Genomic DNA, 18968 nt, shown 5'->3' on the forward strand with positions numbered 1-18968 from the left:
TGCTCATGTGCTGCAGGCCTTTGTGTGCTGCTGTACATTATCCCAGTGCTAATTGCTGAGAGATGGCCGACTCTCTATAACTCAAGTAGACAGTTTTCCACATTATAGAGAAGCTGCTGCCCTGGCAGGAGCATGTACAGCACATCCTGGTTTATAAGTAGAAGAGGCTATTAGTAATAAAAGATGGCCTCACAGGCCCATGATACCCTTCAGGCTATGTTTCTTGGAAGCCGGCTGATCAGAAGGGACAAGGCTAGACAGCACAGATCTAAACCTAGTGGGATGCCAACTCTCCCCAAGAACAGTGTGTTTATGGTGACACTGCTTGCTGCTGTAAAACGAAAAGGCTGTGGTAGAAATGTGCTGTAATGAAATGTGCAGGTCTTTTACCTGCTGAGGACCAGGGTTACATTGCTTCTGGCACTTGTTTACAAGTTTGTTTCACTAAGCAGACAGAAGAGATTATGAGAAAATGAAGTACTGTTGTGCATTTGAAACCAGCTTTATTGTCAGGATCTCCCCCCCCCCCCTGGAAACATGCAGTTTAACAAGCCTAGCTCAATATTGGGAGAAAGTCACATCCCACTAAGCTTCCTTGCATTACAAAGCTGAGCAAAGGTGACTGCAGGGCAAGGCAATTTTGGTTTCCAAATCTGGAATAAAAGAGCCATCGCAAAACTGAACGGTTTCTTGAAGATTTTTTACTGGGTGGAAGCTTTTTTCTTAAGGTTCCATTAAATTTCTTTGAGACATTTCAAGTTAGTGCCATGATAGAGCAAAATGAATGCTTGAATGGGTCTGTTCTGCAGTTGATAAGGTTTGTTATTCTGACAAACTCCTGTTGATTATACTGAGCAAAAGAGAGAACCTTTGGTATTTGCAAATATTGTGTGCTTAAACCATTCACATTAGATGACCTCTGATGCTCTTCTCTATAAATTAGCTGGATTTACAGAATTTATGAGCTAACGGAATGGAGACAGTGAGATTTAGCATTGGAGTTTGAATCACCATTATCTATCCATCATGGCACAGAACTTTAAAAGACTTAGCCTTGTAAGCCCAGCAGTAAATAATACATACTTTATCATGCCATAGTTTCAGGATTCTCCCCCAGCTATCCTAATGTAGCAAAATGTGCTGCAGTAGATTCAGAATAGTATTTGAACAGCAGGAGAATTTCCGGACAGAACTACTTCATATACCATTCTGGGAACATGGACTTCACTCGTACAGCTACTTTCCAGCCCAGCGTTACCAGAACCCATTGTGCAGCATTTTATATTGGAGTTGTTAGCACTGGGGGACAGGATGGGTTAACACAGGGGCTGGCAACCTAAGTCGTTTAAGCAGCCCATGGAACCCCCGCTGCCCGCTTGGTCGGCTCCCATGTGTCGTGCTAAACCAGCGTGGAGCAGAGCAAGGACCACCTTGCGCAACATTGCCTGGCTTCCCATGGTTTCACAATGAGGGAGCATGTGAGGGAACTGCTGCTGTTTGTGTGTGTGGAGGATCAAAGAGCCTTCCATCAGGGTGCAGGACACTATTGAAGGCAACCCATATTCTTGACTGGCTAAGCAAATTAACTGCATTGTTTACTAAACATTATAGGCATCATTATACGTGTAACCACTCCAGGCCTATGTTCTGCTTATAGCGGCATTTCTCATCATTTAAATGGCTTAGATTTTATATATTGGTTGAATGCATTATCTGCAATAAATTCCAGAGAGGTAATCAAAACGAGTCAATTTCAGCAAAAAGTAAGTCTTTTGGCACCATAAAAATGAACAAATCTATTTCAGAATAAATTTGTTAGTCTTTAAGGTGCCACAATGCATTTATTATCATTGTTTCATCTGCAACAGTAGCTTACAGTTAGTCAGACCTTCGTATGGTGTATTTCAGCCCAGCTATAAAATGAGATGCAGAATTATTCCCTCTGTGGCCCAGTGGAGATTACTGCAACTGCATTTCCACTGCCAAACACATTAAAGTATCCTATTACAAAATTTAGTGAGTGTGCTACAAAGGCCCTGGCTATGTAGCCATTGTGGAAGAATATAATTTTCATCCAATTTGTATTTGGTTTCCAGTTTTTGCAACCAAACCATCTGGTCTTTTCTTTAAAGACTGTCTTGCATAGGTGGGTCAGAAGTCCAAAGGCTGTTAAAAAATTTAAAGCGAAGGAATCAAGAAAGGTCCATGAATCAGAAGCTGAAGTGAGAGGTGCAAATTTAAAAGTATTGACTTGGTTCGTGAAACAGTCTAGGATAGGTATAGCTGGATTATGGTGATGGTGATGATTCGTTCTTATGAATATTGCAAAGTTAGCTTTAAAACACACACACACACACACACTTTTTCCAAAACAAAACAAAACATTTACTGTAACTTGTTGACTTACTTGAACCTTATGCAAAATTATATTTCGTTCTGGAGAAGCATAGTCTGAGATCTTATTCTTGCCACACCTAAATGGCACACCTCTTTACACAGTTTAGTGAATAGGTTGGGCTGGTGAAAGCCCAGACATTTAAAAAGCCATTTAGTGGAGGCAGCCAGAGAAAGCATAAAGATACCCACTTGGTGCAAGTAGTGAAATTAAGAAGAAGGAGGGCTGGTTTGTCTGCCTCTTCCCTCTTACAGTGCAGATTAAACACCATTGCCATACACTGTATGTGTACCGTGTTTCTCATAAAATAAGATATACCTATAAAATAAGCCATGGCAGGATTTTCATGTGTTGACAAAATATAAGACATACCCCCAAAATAAGCCGTAGTGGTGGGAGCAGGTCTGGATGGCGCCATGGAAGAGGAAGATGCCTGTCAGCGCCCGGAACCAGATGCTGCTGCCCCTCCAAAACACCCAGCAGCATGTGCCACGTGGAGCCCCGACCGAGCGGGAGACGGCAAGAGCTGCAGAGCACACCGCGCCGACCCCCGACCCGGCGGCACCCGTCAGGAGCCGCAGCACGCCCCGTGCCGAGCCCCAACGGACCTGGCAAGAGCCGCAGCATGCCCCACGTGGAGCCCCGAGCCAGCAGGACCCAGCAGTGCTCTGTAGCACTTTGAATCCTCCTCCTTCTATGGCTCAGGGCTCTCTGCGCAGCGCTGCTGGGCACTTTGTTGGCACTTCAGCGGGGCGTGCTGTTGGGTCCCACTGGCTCGGGGTTCCACGTGGCTCGGGGTTCTTGCCGGGTCCTGCTGGGTCGGGGGTCGGCAGGTGCGTGGAGCCCCGAGCCAGCGGAACCCAGCAGAAGCGCCGACAAAGTGCCCAACAGTGCAGCGCAGAGCGGTAATAATAATAATAATATAGACACACACACCCCGAAAATAAGCCATAGGCTTATTTTATTGAGGGAAATAAATATACGACGGTGTATTATTTTAGGAGAAACACGTGTATATGTGCTTCAGCCATGCATGCACTGCAGGGATCTGGGATCATTACCCCACCATCTCTTTAACATGCTAAACTGATCATTAGTGTTTATACAAACATATGCACATGGTTGGATAAAGTGTTGCAACTTGCTGGAAATGCACTATAATTGTCAATATGTTTTAATTTGCTGGTATACATGTTTTCCCCCATTGTGTAAACAGAACATCTCCAATTACAGATGAAGCCTTTACAATTGCAATGTGTGTTTTTGAACTGTCATACAGCTTTTTCTCCTTTAAAAAAGCAAAAAAAAACCCCATTTCTGTGGCAACTGGGGATACCTTGAGGAATTCAGTACTTGTGAATTCTTATAGAAAAATTCTCTGATCTGAACCCCTCAAAGGAATACTTTGTGGGAACTTACCTATCCAGAAGACTGTACTTTTCTGAATGTCACCAGTGCAACATTCTTGGCAGTTTAAATCTATCAAAATGTTCGTTCCAATTAGGTAGATTGAGAGAAAATACATATTTATATGCCGTATGTATTGAAATATATATTGGGAGATTTTTTTAAAAAACCCTCATTAATACAGGTATAGAATAATGGATAAAAACAAGCAAAATTGATATAGAGAAATAAACCCACGCCTAACAAATTTTGCACATGCAAAGTGCAATAATTCCATTGTCTATGCAGCAGATGCAAGGTTACATCTGTTGACTTTACCATTGGAACATACCATCTCAGGAGTAGCCAATATAGTGCCAGATGATGTTTGATTCCAGCTCCCATTTTCACAGACCATTGCCCAAATTGGTGAGATATGTGTGTATGAGGGGAACTGAAGTCCTGCAACACCTGGCTATCCCTGTGACCACTGTGAGTGTTACATTTTGCAATGGGCCAGCGATTTAATGTCACTAAGCTGTTATTAAGATGATGGTGTGAATGTGGGCAGATGTGGGCCATAGAGGGTGAACATGCATCCTTATTTCTTTTGTATTGCTGTGAGTCAACGACAGCCATTTCTCTCTTCACATTACATAACTGTTTTAGCCCTTGAACTGAAAATGTAGTTTATGCAGTCTGGACAGTGCAAAACTTCCATGAAAGCACACTTGGGACCACAGCATCTCCCATAATACGTTTTAGCTGAAAACGTGTTGCCCGGAATAGAAAGCCATGAGGCGATAAATTTGACGAACCTTTAGTCTCTTCTTATTTATATAAAGTGGTGTGTTTAATAAACCATTGAAGTGCAACTGGGATTTAATTTTTATATTAGCTGGAGAGAAAAATGTGAGCATTAAAATTGGCACTTTCATTGTGCAAATATTTATAAATAGGACTGACCTAGCTGGATGTTAGTAGTGTTGCTCAAATGAGTAGTTGTGTTGCCAGGCTTCGCTAAGTGGAAAGCATGATAACAAATGATAATTAGAATGCATCTAAATCTAGTCCTTTGTGCCCATTTATACTGAATTGGTCCCTGATATCCAATTTTATTTCCCAGCAACATTGGTTTGTTCCCATCTTCAGTTCTATTGTGTTTAGTATTCTATCTCTGTTACCTGGCACATTTTTTTCCTAATAGCAGAATCTATTTCCACTGAAATGATTTCCATCATTACCTTCACATATGGATTTTCTATCACTTTCCTCCCCCCGCCCCTTCTTGGCTTTCCAGGCTGCTTTCTTGCTTCCAGGCTTTTACCGTTTATGTGCGTCATCACTCTTTTTTTGTTTTGTTCAGATTAACTTGCTGAGCTCTTGCTCTTCTCTGTCATGTACCCAATCCGAAGTGTCATGCCTTCATTGATTAACTCCCACGATCACAACTTGCTTGATGGCATTTCCTAATCCCAGTATTTTTCATTCTTTGAGTGTTTGTCTGGACACTAGAATATTATTTAATGCATTCCGCTTTAGGACACTGTCATCATTGGGTTGGATCCAGACTTAGCCATGCTTAGAGTGGGCCCACTGAAATCAATAGAACTTAAAATATCCATGACTAACTTAAATTCAGATGATTCTTTTGTGAATTTTGCTCTTAGTGTGGCTGTGGTCCTAATCACACTTACTTGTGAATGAGCCCTATTGAATTCAGTAAAACATCTGATTGGAAATGGTTATGACTGCAGTCTAAGGGCTTATCCACACTTACCCTTTGCCCTGCTCATTCCAGGCACAGGTCTGTACTTCAAATGCCCTCCCCCCCAAGCTTTCCCCACAAGAACCCACTCTTTAAAGCTGAAGCACAACAAATGGCAATTGGGGGTTTCTGTGAATTGCTGTTTGTTCTGATTCAGCTTTAAAGAGCAGGTTTTCACAAGGAAAGCTCTTATGCAAGAAAAAGAGTGCTCGGACATGGAGCTTTAAAGTGCAGACCGTGTCTGGAAAGTGCAGAGGAAAGGTAAGTGTGGATGAACCCTAAGTCTGTTGTTCAGAGACTGGCTGGACACTGAGGAATGCTGGCTGGATTCTAGATTCTGATGAGTGGGCTTTGGGAGAAGGTAGGTTGGAGACTGCCTTGGAGAAGGGATTGGTGATCTGGGGGAACCTGAAACAGCCAAGAGGTGAGAGTCAGAGGCAGGAGAAGCTGCAGGACTGGAGAGTGAAGAACAGGTGCTGGAGGAGCGAGAGATAGGTCAGTCTGGTGTAGAGTGAAGGGCTTCCACACCTCCCACTCTTGCTCCCACCTCTCCTGCTCCACTGTCTCCCAGGACCAGGAGAGGACCGAAGAGGGAGGAGCCAAAGCAGGTTGTATGCAGAGCCAGTCTTCACCTGCTTGTGCTTGGGTGAGGAAGATACATAAGCCAAGGTTGGTGCTTCTCTGTTGCAGCAACTGCCTTATCAGGTGCACACCTAGGAGTAGCTGAGAGGACTGATGGAAACGCCTTTTCCTGATTTGTAATGGTACTTTTGGCAATAAAGAATTAATTCCTCACTCTGGACATTCCTTACCAGACAGCGCAGTGACACTGATGCTTCTGACGACAAACCATTAATTTAATATTTTCCTTAAATGAAGTCCCTTTACTTTGACCCAATCCTTAGTACTGGTTATTTCTTGTTATTTCCTTTTCTTTCCAGTGTACTGTACTGCATGTGCTCAGTTTTATGTTAACTTGAACAGTGTTTCACTCTGCTTGTTTCTTTTTATGTGACTGTATATCAAGCACGGGTCTGTTAAAATGTTTCACCTCCCCAACAAAACACTAAAGACGCTAATACAGCTTTCCTCAGCTGCAAGTCTCCACTGATAAATATGTCTTGATGACAAGCATTGCCATGACATCAATTACTTTAAACATTGCACCACCAGCTTTAAATGACATGTAACAAATCAAACGACACTCACTCAAAATGGAACAGCAGCATTAGGGACCGCTGCTGCCATTGAGCTCATTATTAGCTTTTATAGATTGGCCTGGGAATGGGACTCTTGGACCAAAACAGGTTCCTCTCCCTTGCAGTAGAAGTTACTAACTTTTAAACTAGCATTGTGCCCTTCAGCACTATCTATGTTCTACTTGAAAGTAAATTGGGTGGGGAGGAGAGCTTTTTTCTTAGTAAGTCCATATAAAATTGTAGCCTTAGGCTTTGCTAGAAGTAAGAAGCCCCATTGTACACAATGGGTATTTGGTATTTCTGAACCAACACACAAAGGATGGCAAAAGTAGTAGCTTATACTGAGTAGAAGCTATTACAAGAAAGTACACTGATAAACCTTTTGCGGGTTTCTTCTTAATCCATCAGGATACATCGGATCAGCTCTAGACTTAGAACTCAAGCCTAACCAAGTCTACTCATTAGTAAGCAACTGAATTCAGTGAGACTTACTCCCAGCCAGAGGTGCCGCCTTGGGCCAAAGACTGGGGGCAGTGGGGCAGTGTGTGCATGATGTCACGCCCGTGTCCTCGTCTTCAGAAGGAGGCCTTGCCCAGTACCACAGCGCTTCAGTGGCCACGGCTCCTCCTCTCATGTGCTCAAGGGGGCTGAGCCCCTTGCTAAGGATGAGGGGGCTGGTGACACCTCCACCCCCTAGAGTTGGCGCACCTGCTTTCAGCTAAATGAAGTTAGGATCTAAGCCTTTGTTGTGTTTAGAGTTTCCATTCCAGCTGGTGATTATAATAACTTCTATTTAACTTTGGCACCTTAATTTTCTTTTCCTCCCTCCTCTTTTCCTTTGAAGACTGTATATTTTAGTTTGCAATTCTGAGGACAGGGACTGTCTGCCTTTAATTGATTATATGCAAGCCACTCTGGGAGCCTTTTCAGCTGAGGACCAGGATCCAAGTGCAATAAATAAATATAGCAGGCCCATTTAAACCAGCCAGGCTTAAGTTAGTCACAACTACCATAAGTCCCATTGATTTCAGAGCATCTGCTCTGAGCATGACTAAGCCTGGGTTGTATTTGCAGAAAATGTTAAGGGGCATAATTAACAGATCTTTGTAGCCAGCAAAGGATATTCACCTAATATTTCTTACTGCAAAGACACTGATTCATTTCTTCTAGGATGTGTTGTCACAGTTCATTCCCCTGCACAAAAGTTTTTTAATCAGTAAAAAAAAAGAATTGATAACAGATGAAAAAATCATAATTGTGCCTTTGGGCTCAGCTCACAAAAGACTTAAGAAATATAATTTGTGGGGGAAGTCACCTTTGACAGGCTGCCCTCATCCCTTTGTTCTGTATGATTGGGGTCTGGCAGAAGGGGACTTTGAAGTGGCTTTGAAATTCCTTTTTGAACTTAAAAAGTGTGTCTAATGGCAGCTGCCTAATGTCCTTTTGCTAACATATTCTCAGAGAACTAATCAAGCACAAAGCAGCCGTGTAGCTATGGACCGAGCTCTGAATCCCAGGACTCATTCCAGTACCGTTGGCAAAAGCAACATTTTATCACTCCACTGCGAAATGGTACCCATTTCAAAAAGGACTCTGCGGGAATGTTCTTTCCCTCTCAGTTAGTTGACCCAGAAAATTGTGCATGCCTCGAATGTCTCTAAAGCAAAGTACAACACCTAAACGTGACTGAAGAACCAGGATGGGAGACTGCCTGGGAAACCCCTACTGCAAACATCTTCAGATAGTCCAAACAGGTCCTCAGTTGAATACCTGCTCAACTATTGGAAGGTTTAGTATTTTACAGATTGCTCTGTAACTCTTAATTTTTGCATATTTACATACATGTTTGAAATAAACCCCATTGACTTCAGTAGCGCTTACCTCCAAGTAAGTGATTGTACAGTTGCAGCCTCAATCTGTTGGAGGCGTGTTGCACAGGAATGGCTTTTCATTTCTTTGTCAGATAATAAAGCTTTGAAATAGAAATCAAGTCCATCCATGTGGGGTTAAGACTGAGAAAGGGATGGCTTTAGTGAGTTCATGGGATGGTCATTTAGAACAGGGACTTATTGATACGAATTTCAGTGCTGCTCCAGCTCTCAGACTAAAAACAGAGAAATTTGCACTTAACAAATACAGACTGCAGTTTATTTCCTTATACCAGAAAAAAATTAACATAAGTAATCAATAGGTATAGACAGCACTATCCATTTTAGGGACACACACACACAGTTATGTTTCCATACTATAAGGGGAATTGAAGAGTTGCCACATCACCTTTCAGACCACCTAGATGTATACCTATCAATTACATGCATGGAATTTTTTTATTTTTATTTTTTGGAGGGGGGAGTTGCTGATGCCTAGGGTAAAACCTTTTTATGTTATATTGCATCAGAAAAGATTGCAAGACGTTTTAGAGAGGAAATGTTCAGCTCTTACAAATTGTATAGCTGATTTTGCTCATGCTGTCACTAAAGAGAGATCTCATAGAAACTAAATGTAAAGTGAATGTTTATTGTTTGGATTTCCGTAAATGGAATACATTTTCTATGTCCATATCCTTGTTTATTTGCCATGGCTGCCTTTTGCATTAAAAATGCTGGCTAACAAATCTGTTACTGCAATGGCAGCACAGAAAATAAGAACAGAGTTTCTTTTTGAATATTTTTGAGATGGTGCTGGAGACTACTGAGTGCAAGTCACCTGTTGATGATAATGCATTGTCTGATCCCTGTGTAAATGGTTCCTAATGTGGTGTTAGCTTTTGTTGGATGTACTTCTTGTAATAGCCTGTGGCTAGAAGACTTCAGCACCTGCGACTCACTCTCAGACTTCTGTGAGAGCTGCCCTAGATATACCGGTATATTTTTTCTTGGCTTTGGCAGACAAAAGGGTTTTTTTCTGTTTTGAAAATAAAGCCTCACTCAGATCTTTGAGTAATGCCAAACTCTTTCACTGCTGAGCAAAGTATAATTGGAAATCTTGCTAAATAGCTTCAGTACTTGTGATTTCATGGACAATTGCACCAATAATAGACTTAACTATTGTTAATATTACTGAATAAAGAGACCTACTGTATTTGCGCAGCTCCTTTACAAATAAAAGAAGACCTTTGGTATGTGAAGAAGTGTGCATGCACACGAAAGCTTATACCCAGAACAAACTTACTTAGTCTCTAAGGTGCTACTGGACAATATATATATATATTTTGACTGCGTCAGACCAACATGCCTACCTACCTAAATCTAGAAATAAAAGAAGAGTTTAGGCTACATGGTTTTCCATCTCAGCTCTATCCTAGTCCTACAAATACTGTATGTCTAACCCTTTTTTCCCTTTCCCTTTTTATTTGCATTTCTGCTACGTTTTAACAGAAGAAAAAAAATGGAAGTAATTTTTTAAAAAAGGAAATAAGAGTTACATATTACACATTCTATTATATTCAAAAATACAATCACGGACAGACTTCCCTTCCTCTCCTTCCTTGGTTCCTTTTATATTCCAGTTCCTTTTGTGTCTTCTTAGTTTCCCCAATCTTTCTCCTTTAATTTTAGTTCTAACTTATGCTGCTGAAAATACTAACATTCTGCTAGGTTAATTGTATGTTTATAGTAATTTTTCATATAATCTATAAATAATTTCCAGTCCTCTTTCATCTTCTTGAGTACAGTACAGTAACATCTACTACAAATGTTAACAGCAGTTTAATCTAGCCATGGGGTAACCCAGTTGGTTAGAGCACAGTGCTGATAACATGAAGGTTGCAGGTTCGATCCCCAAATGGGACAGCTGTATATTCCTACATTGCAGGGGGTTGGACTAGATGATCCTCAGAGTACCTTCCAGCTCTATGAATCTTCTGTGATAAAATTTGTGGGCCATTCTTTATAGCTCCAGCAATGCTCATCTGATTGTCAGGTTCCCAGCCTTCCCGTAGCTTGGCAAAATCCTTAGTGCTATCTTACAACAGTAATTAATCTTTCAGTCTAAATCTTTAGAAATATTAATTTACGAATGGAAGTGTTTGAGCTTTGTCTCTGGACTTCAAGTTAATTTAATTAGCTGGACTGTATGCAAGAAGTGTTGGCAGCTGTAAATAAGTACTATAAATATTTAAGCCACTGAACTTCAATATTTATTATAGTGTATGAAACCAGCCAAGTAATGCCTCTGGATGCATTCAGTTTTCCACAATCGGCACGTTAGGCTGAGTGAGCATAGATAAAAGGGTCTTAATATTCTTTGTAGATTATGAGGATGTTAATTTTAGGGTGCAGGTCAAAGTGGTTCGAATTCACCACTCTGAAAAGAAATGTCTCTAAATTTGTTTATAGCTATTGGACTTCTACAAATGGCCTGCTGGTGAAGGAAGGAAAAGTAGGACAATTTATATGATTGGCTAGTCTACACCTTTAATTTGATGTGTTTGATTATTTGCAATTGAAGATGTAAGACTGATCCTAACTGCTCTTTGGATTAATTGGTGTCAACCGTGGACTTTCTGGGCACCGATGCAAGATAAAATCTAACTTTACACTGGTAGATGGAAATAAACAAAATGAAAACATTTTAAATTAACTGACCAATATGAACAACAATTTGATAAGTGTGAGGAGCGTCTTGGAAAGTGACTTCAAACCACTTTGACAACATTTTAGATTATCTGCCGTTAATTGCTTCCCAAATTGTGTCAGATATACTAAAGAGAGGCTGCTTTTGTGGTGGTGGCAGAGTTGGAAAGGGGATTAGGAAAAGTAAGGTGGTTTGGGATGATTAGCATGTGTGCATGTGGCACAGCAATTTTAGCATCACCACAAACCATGTCATGTTGGTACACTGAAATGAACTTCATCTCAAAAAGAACAGGATTGTATCAGCTGATAATAACATTGTGGTCTCTCAGGCCCTATTATAATGTCAACCATTTTTAAAAGATAACCATCTTACTACAGCATGTAGAACTTCAGCCAGATCCTGCTTAATTGTTCAACTGTCAGACCTTTTTCACTGGGGAAAGCTGGCTCATAACTTGCAAATTCAAAAATGTTGTAGGTTTCTCATGCCCTAACTGTTTCGACTCATTTTTTAAATAAAATGTTTCAGACTTGATGCCATTGGTTGTACTATCACATACATTTTGTTTGACATTAAATGAAACATAGCCTAGTGTTTAAGGTGGAATTTACACACACATTTTTTAAAAAAACACATTCTAAAATGCTTTTTTAAAAAAGCATTTCTTAAAAATACTTTGAATTTTCCATAAGGCTCACCATCACCATCTAGTGTGACACTGTATATTGTACTTAAAACACACTTAAATGTTTTATTTGCAGCTGAGTCCTAAGTGGAAAAAAATTCCCTGTTAAATTAAAGGGACACCAACTGATGACATTGAGAAAGCCCATCCATTGTCTTCATGCACCCTAGAGCTTCCTCTGCATATTCCCTTTCATATTTCACCTGAGAGTTGCTGCATGTTTCCTTCCCTGATGATAGTTATGTATGAAGACATGGGCATCTCAACCAGTTATTTGGAAGCAGGGCTGTGAGAAACCTCCTGAGAAATTTCATCAGACTTACTCAGACTCTCTTGGTTTTCCTCAATGACACGAACCAGTGCTTTATTTTGCCTAGGGCAAAGGTTTCCCAAACTTGGGTCTCAAACTGCCTTACACTATAATTCCCATTCCCCACTCTCTTCAGCCCTTACCAACATGGTCAAGGGCATGGGATGATGGGAGTTGTAGTCTGTGGACGACTGCAGGTTTTCCATCTCTGGACTGAATGAGTTAAAATTTTCCTTTGCCATGAAGCTCTTTGGATAACCTTGGCTCAGTTGCAGTTTCTCCACCTCACCTACTATATATGCTAGTTATGAATATCTAGTTAGGTATCCCACATGTCTGTTACCCTTAGCTCCTCTAGAGCAGCTTCAGCACCTGCTTTAAATTTTCAGTGGAAGCCCTACTTCAAAGTGTATAAATGTCATTTACGTTCAGAAGCAGATAGGTAAAATGCTGCAATGGTAAGATCCTACTGAAATATCATATTGAAGCCTGAGTTAAACTGCAGCGAAAACAGAAAGCATCTTTTAAACAACAACAAGAAAAACAGCACTGAATAAATACTTAACATTTAGGTTAGATTACTGCAACACATATGTGATGTTGCTTCTGAAGATGGTTTGGAAACTTCAGATGATGCAGAATTCAGCAGCCAAGTTGCTCACGGGGACAAGACAGTTTAGAACATGTAACATCAATCCTGACCTGACTGCACTGGCTGCCAATTAGTTTCCGAGCCAGGGACCTGGGTCCCGGAAAGTTTGTTCTACCACTTGACCCTGCCTTGAACATTATATTATAACTTTAGAAGAGTCCTTCTGGGTCAGACTTAATGCCTGCTTAATTCAGGATCCTGTTTGCATCCTAGCTCTCTTCTTAAAGATAGCATCATAACTAATGACCATTACATTTGTCACAAGAGGCCTTCCTCTCAGCCCTCTCACCTTCTGATGCCATGTGAGGGCAATCAGGGAGTGGTCTTCACTGGCTGTAGCATCCTGCATTCAAATTTTCTTCCCTAGGGATTTTTTCCCTAGCACTAGACTTACTGTATAGTGCAATTATTCATCACATGCAGTATCTACTCTAAAAACCTTTTTGAGTTCGGTGGGACTTAATCCCAATTATGTCTGCAACTGGTGCACTTTTGCAGCATAAATGTCTTTGCTTTGTAATACCAGATGAAGACTTTATATTTGTCCAGGTTTTTCAGCATGCTACTGCCACTGTTTTTATTTCTAATTGATTGTTTTGTTGTTCTGTTGGATTCCATTGCTCTATCACACTTTGTTGCTCTCTGCAGTATTTTTTTTTAAAAAAAACCATTATGTGTTGTACTTGTTTTCCCTTAGGAAGAACAGCATATAAATATGACTGAGATTCAGATTTATTTATACAGTCATAGACCCATAGTAAAATACAACTGGAGTGACAAATCCCAAGTATTATGGAATGAACCATAAAGCATAAAGCATAGAGCATGAAACATAAGACAAACAGGACACCCAAAGCTTTATATCCACCCAAAACTTACTATTAGGCTCCAATACTTCTGAAAATAAATACAGATTTGATCATCATGCAAACTTTTTAAATATAAAAGATACACAAAGAAAACTCCACTCAAGATATTTGGAGCTTCTGCATTGCTGCAGGTGTCAGTTTTGAGTAAGTGATTTTCATCTCTTCTGCAAGCAAATGCTGCAGACTTAATTCAGATTGTTGGCTGTATGAAATTATGATTTAGTTCAAAATACCTGCGACTTCTGCCTTGATCTGTCTCCACAAGTGTGTCTTTTTGTGCAGAAACACCAGTAGGGAAGGAATAGCAGTACAATTTTGTCAGCTGGAGTGATAATGAATTCAATGAGTCAGTCATCCACTTAAAATATGACAGCTGCATGTTACATAAAAAATGGGACTACCCAAGTAATAGTCTTCCAGCACTGCATGGTGCCAGCCCCATGTGGTCTTTGTGGTAAAGTTTGAGGAGATAGTTCAGCAGCTTTGCAAAATAGTCTGAATAATCATAGGGGGCATGAACTAGCACGACTTATTGAAACCTACTGAGACAACCAAGTGGTTCGGTGTACTAAGGGTACACTGTCAGTTTTGTGTGTGTTGCCTTTTCTTTCATGATTTGCATTGCCAGCCAAATTCTGTTAAAAGAATTGTGTTTTTTACTTCCCCCCTCAAAAAAATGTTTGCAGAGAGACTCCTAGGGTTTTCTTTTAATGGATAAATTATACTAATTGCCCTATTTTGAGAAGTGCATGAGAATTATTATCTTACTGGGTAAAGAGGATAAATTTGAACAAAATGATCCACCATTTACAATTTGTTTGTTTGTTTTAACCCTCCCTATAATGTTCCAGTATGACTGGGACTCCCAAGGAGTTCTAACTGTGCTCTCAGAATACAGGGGCAGCAGTAAGAAAAGTCTCCCATGCTATTCTGAACAGAGCAGAGAAAGCTCTTCCTCAATTAGTGCAAAACTGTTAGCAGTTTCCATGTGCCTTAGGATTGCCTAGTACAGCTACTATGGACATGTTCACTGGAGCTCAAGGTTCAACATCTGTCCTCAGTTATTTTATGCTAACTTTTCAATGCAGGAATATAAGATATAGATGTAGATATAGATATATGAGGCATACCCAGTCTTTTTTCCATATCTTGGAGCATTAAGCCTTTTGAGGACCTACCTGCACTCCAGCATGATGCAGTCTGAGATACAGGCTTACCACACCAAATAACAACTTGACTTTAGTTCCAAGTCAGTTTCGTTTGCTACTTCTTCCCATTGCAGATAGTGTTATGAGCTTTGAAACCTTTGCACAGCTGTTAATGTATTGCATTTCGATTGTCTGCATTGCTCAGGGCGAGGCATACCCCCCAGAAGAAAATGCAGATATGTTCACAACAATGCATGCACTTTGTAAGATATACAATTTTCTAGTTTGGGCAGTGGTGCATTTTGGTAAATCTTGACTCTGGACTTAATGGGGAACGGTGTGGGGCCGTTTAGATACTCATGTGTTTTGGAAAGTGATGAGCCATCCCTGATACATTTGGAGTTCCTCCAGCTCATTCTGCTGAGTGGACCTGGACTTGGGTGGGATTCAAATAATGCGCCTTGACATTAGAGACCTGGCCTATAGCTCAGTCGGTAGAGCCCAAAGCTCTTAATCTCAGGGTCGTAGGTTCGCGTCCCATGTTGGGCAAAAGATTCCTGGATTTCAGGTGGTTGAACAAGATGACCCTTGTGATCCCTTTCAGCTCTATAACCCTCTGCGCTGGACCTCAGTGTCCAGGCAGAACGATGGGGGTGGAGACGCTCCTTCAGGTATACTGGACCGAGGCCGTTTAGGGCTTTAAAGGTCAACACCAACACCAGACCTTTATACAGTGGTACCTCGGTTTAAGTACACAATTGGTTCCGGAAGTCTGTACTTAACCTGAAGTGTACTTAACCTGAAGCGAACTTTCCCATTGAAAATTTTGGAAAGTGGAATAATCCATTCCAGACAGGTCCGCGGAGTACTTAAACTGAAAGTACTCAAACCGAAGCGTACTTAAACTGAGGTATGACTGTGTATAGTGAGAGGGTGGGGAGGGGTATTACTCAGAAGGGTGGTGGGATGGGTTAGCTGATAGGTGTGGTAAACCTGTTGACGACTGTTAATGACTGCAATTGGTCTTACAGGAAAAAGCAAGGGATGAGATGGCCAAAAATAGCTTTATCATGTATAATGAGATAAGTATCCAATGTATCTATTCAGACCAGGTCTCTCCATGGTTTTAAGTCTGGTAATAAGTTGTAATTCAGCAACTTCTCTTTCTGAAATTTCTGAAATGCTTTTGTAATATGACAGCTACTTTGAGATCTTGTATAGAATGTCCTGGAATATTGAAGTGTTCTCCTACTGGTTTCTCTGTCTTGTGATTCCTGATGTCAGATTTATGTCCATTTATCCTACTTGAAACTATAAAACCAGATTTGTAAACTATGATTCTGCTCTTGGGTTCCCCTGAGAATTGTGGCTCTCAAGAATCAGTAAAGGAACAGTATTGTCCTTCCATTGCTGGATACAGGTTGTCTAATATGAATGTATGAATCGGGTGGACTGAAGATCTAAGTAAGGGGGGAAAGTTCTGATTCAATACTACTGTACTATAGCTACATTTGTAGAATGCAATGGTGCTTTGACTCTTCCCACACACATTGATTCTTAGTACATTTTAAACAGCAATGCTACATTTATTTTTATGTAATCTGCTTATGCTGTGAACACTATTTTATTTTTAAAAAATACAACTCCAAAGAATAATTCATTGGTGATTGAGTTACATGTGAAAGGATATAAGAATTAAGTTTTTGTTGAAAGTTAGCCAAGAATGCCCACCCAGAGAACTTCATTCTGTGTTGGCAATCTCCCCACCCCCACTCCCCACCCCCGTGATGATCTTTAAGTAATGGTTGTTCCAGGGTGTTGAATGTGTAGAAGAAATGATTAAAATGTTGCACGTAAACCATTTCACCATTAAAGTAACCATTACTGGCTTCTTCTTTTTACATGATGCCCATTCTGGGCCTCTTTCTAATCAGTGTAATCGTAAATGCAGCAAACCATGCAGGTTATTTAGAACATGGTAGTGTAAACATTCCCCCACCATTATCCAGCTTGTGGGATGGGTTTAAATAGGTAATAGAGGATATATTAATTGCATTTTATCCCTGTAGGTGCCCACGTGTGTAGGTTGAACAGAGTTTAATACTCCTATCCTTAGCAGCAAAATTGGCGCATATAGGAATACCGACAACAGTTCCGTGTATGGCCAGTGACACCCCATTTATATACAGCAGTACCTCGACTTATGAAGGCGATCCGTGCCGCGGCGCTCTTCGTAAGTCGAAACCTCCGCTTGTCGAAGTGTTCATTTTGTGCATGCGCAAAGCGCGATTCTGCGCTTCTGCGCATGCGCAGACCACACGCGCCGCTTCTGCACAGGCGCAGAACGCACGTGCGGCGAAAAGACTTCTGGGGTTGCCGACTTCGTAAGTCGAAACCTTCGTAAGTCGAGGCATTCGGATGTCGAGGTACCACTGTAACCCCTTTAAGAGGGGACCCTGGAATCGCCCCCACAGGGGGGTGAATCACCACTTCACACACACACACACACACACAAAACACAATTCTAGGGAAGAAAAGACTAAAGGATTCCATCAAAGGCCATAACCGCCAAAGTTGTGGCGAATTGCTACGGGGAAGACAAAACCTGCCAATGTAGGAAAATTTCTTCCCGGTCCTTCAATAGCAACTAGTCAAAGACCGTAGCAGTGCCTGCTAAACAGGAAGAAAAAGTTAACCTGTAACAAGAAAACATTAAACAGAGGGAGGGTAGGGAAGGTGAATCTCCAGAGCCGACTGCCAGGGTATTGTCTGCTCCACCCCTTATTAGAGATGGGGCTGGCCCCACCTCCCAGCAAGAAACTTGATAACTGAGGCTGGGTGTGTACCTCCAAATAACTCTGAGAAGCAGGCCAGCCCCCTTCTATTAATAAGTTCCCTGTAGCACCGCGCACGATCCCGCAAAGGGCACCCACATTATCAAGTGTGAGTGCTCATTATGCTTCAACATAGGAATGGGCCCTTTCTGCAGGTGGTACTCTGACTAGGGAATCCCCCTTCCTCAGGAGGTTTTTATGGCACCAAGATGACAAGCTTCTTGGTGCCGGCTGATGACCTTCCTATTTGTCTAGGTATTTTAGATATGCTCTTTAAATTAAAAATAGCACTCTATGCTGTGCTTGGGTTTTGTTTGTTTGTTTGTTTGTTTTTACATTTTGTCTTATTGTATAGTGTAATGCATATTTGTTATAATTGTATTGGTATGTTGTGTAAATTGAATTATTCCTGCTTTGGTGCAGCACCCTGGCATCATTTTATGAAGAGCAAATGAGAAATATTATAATTAAATAGATAGGCTCAAAAGCACTTGCTTCACTTTAGATCTGACAACATCAATGCCTAGTAGCAAGCTAGGACTGTGCTGATAATATAAATTTGGCTAGAAACACATCTGTTTGAAATATGTCACCTGTTTCCCAGGCATTGATCTATTCTTTCTTTTTTAAAATCATTATTTAAGTACAGACAGACGCTTTAATGACTTTCAATGCACTTACTTACAGGATCCAAAACTACGTGAACATCTGGATGCAGGAAACATAGGAGGACGACTGGAAGGCCGGATGCTCACAATCGTGTATGGCCCTGACCTGGTCAATATTTCATACTTGAACTTAGTAGCAGCTCAGGACGACATCGCAAAGGTATGACCATGCAAATGATGCAATGCCATAATTGGGGAAAGGAAATGGGGCTGCTAGTAGGAAAAAATAGGAGCAAATATAAGATGGATCAGTATTATTTCAGAGAAGCGGTGTCATGTACAATACTCTTCCATCTGGCATTGGAAGTTCCCTTTCTGAACATGTTGTAAAAAGCATTTTCTTGCCCTCCAAGCCTCTAGTGCAAAGGGCTGGCTGCAAGTTAAATTGAGAAAATGGGGAAGCCGTTCGACTTCTGAAGCGCGTTCGAAAACGGAAGCATTTACTTCCGGGTTTTTGCCGTTCGGAAACTGAAACG

The 18968-nt window shown here is 41.1% G+C and overlaps 1 protein-coding gene across 6 annotated transcripts in view; it reads left to right on the forward strand.

Annotated features, from left to right (window-relative positions):
• Positions 1-18968, forward strand: part of PLCB1 (phospholipase C beta 1) — a 441431-nt gene that overhangs the window by 236510 nt on the left and 185953 nt on the right. For all 6 annotated transcript variants that reach the window (XM_060272415.1, XM_060272414.1, XM_035110112.2 and 3 more), the window contains exon 4: positions 18512-18652. In XM_060272415.1, the coding sequence (XP_060128398.1) occupies positions 18512-18652 (141 nt within the window). The remainder of the gene's footprint in view (positions 1-18511; positions 18653-18968) is intronic.

Source organism: Zootoca vivipara, chromosome 3 (assembly GCF_963506605.1).
Source record: "Zootoca vivipara chromosome 3, rZooViv1.1, whole genome shotgun sequence".
NCBI classification, from domain to species: Eukaryota; Metazoa; Chordata; class Lepidosauria; order Squamata; family Lacertidae; genus Zootoca; species Zootoca vivipara.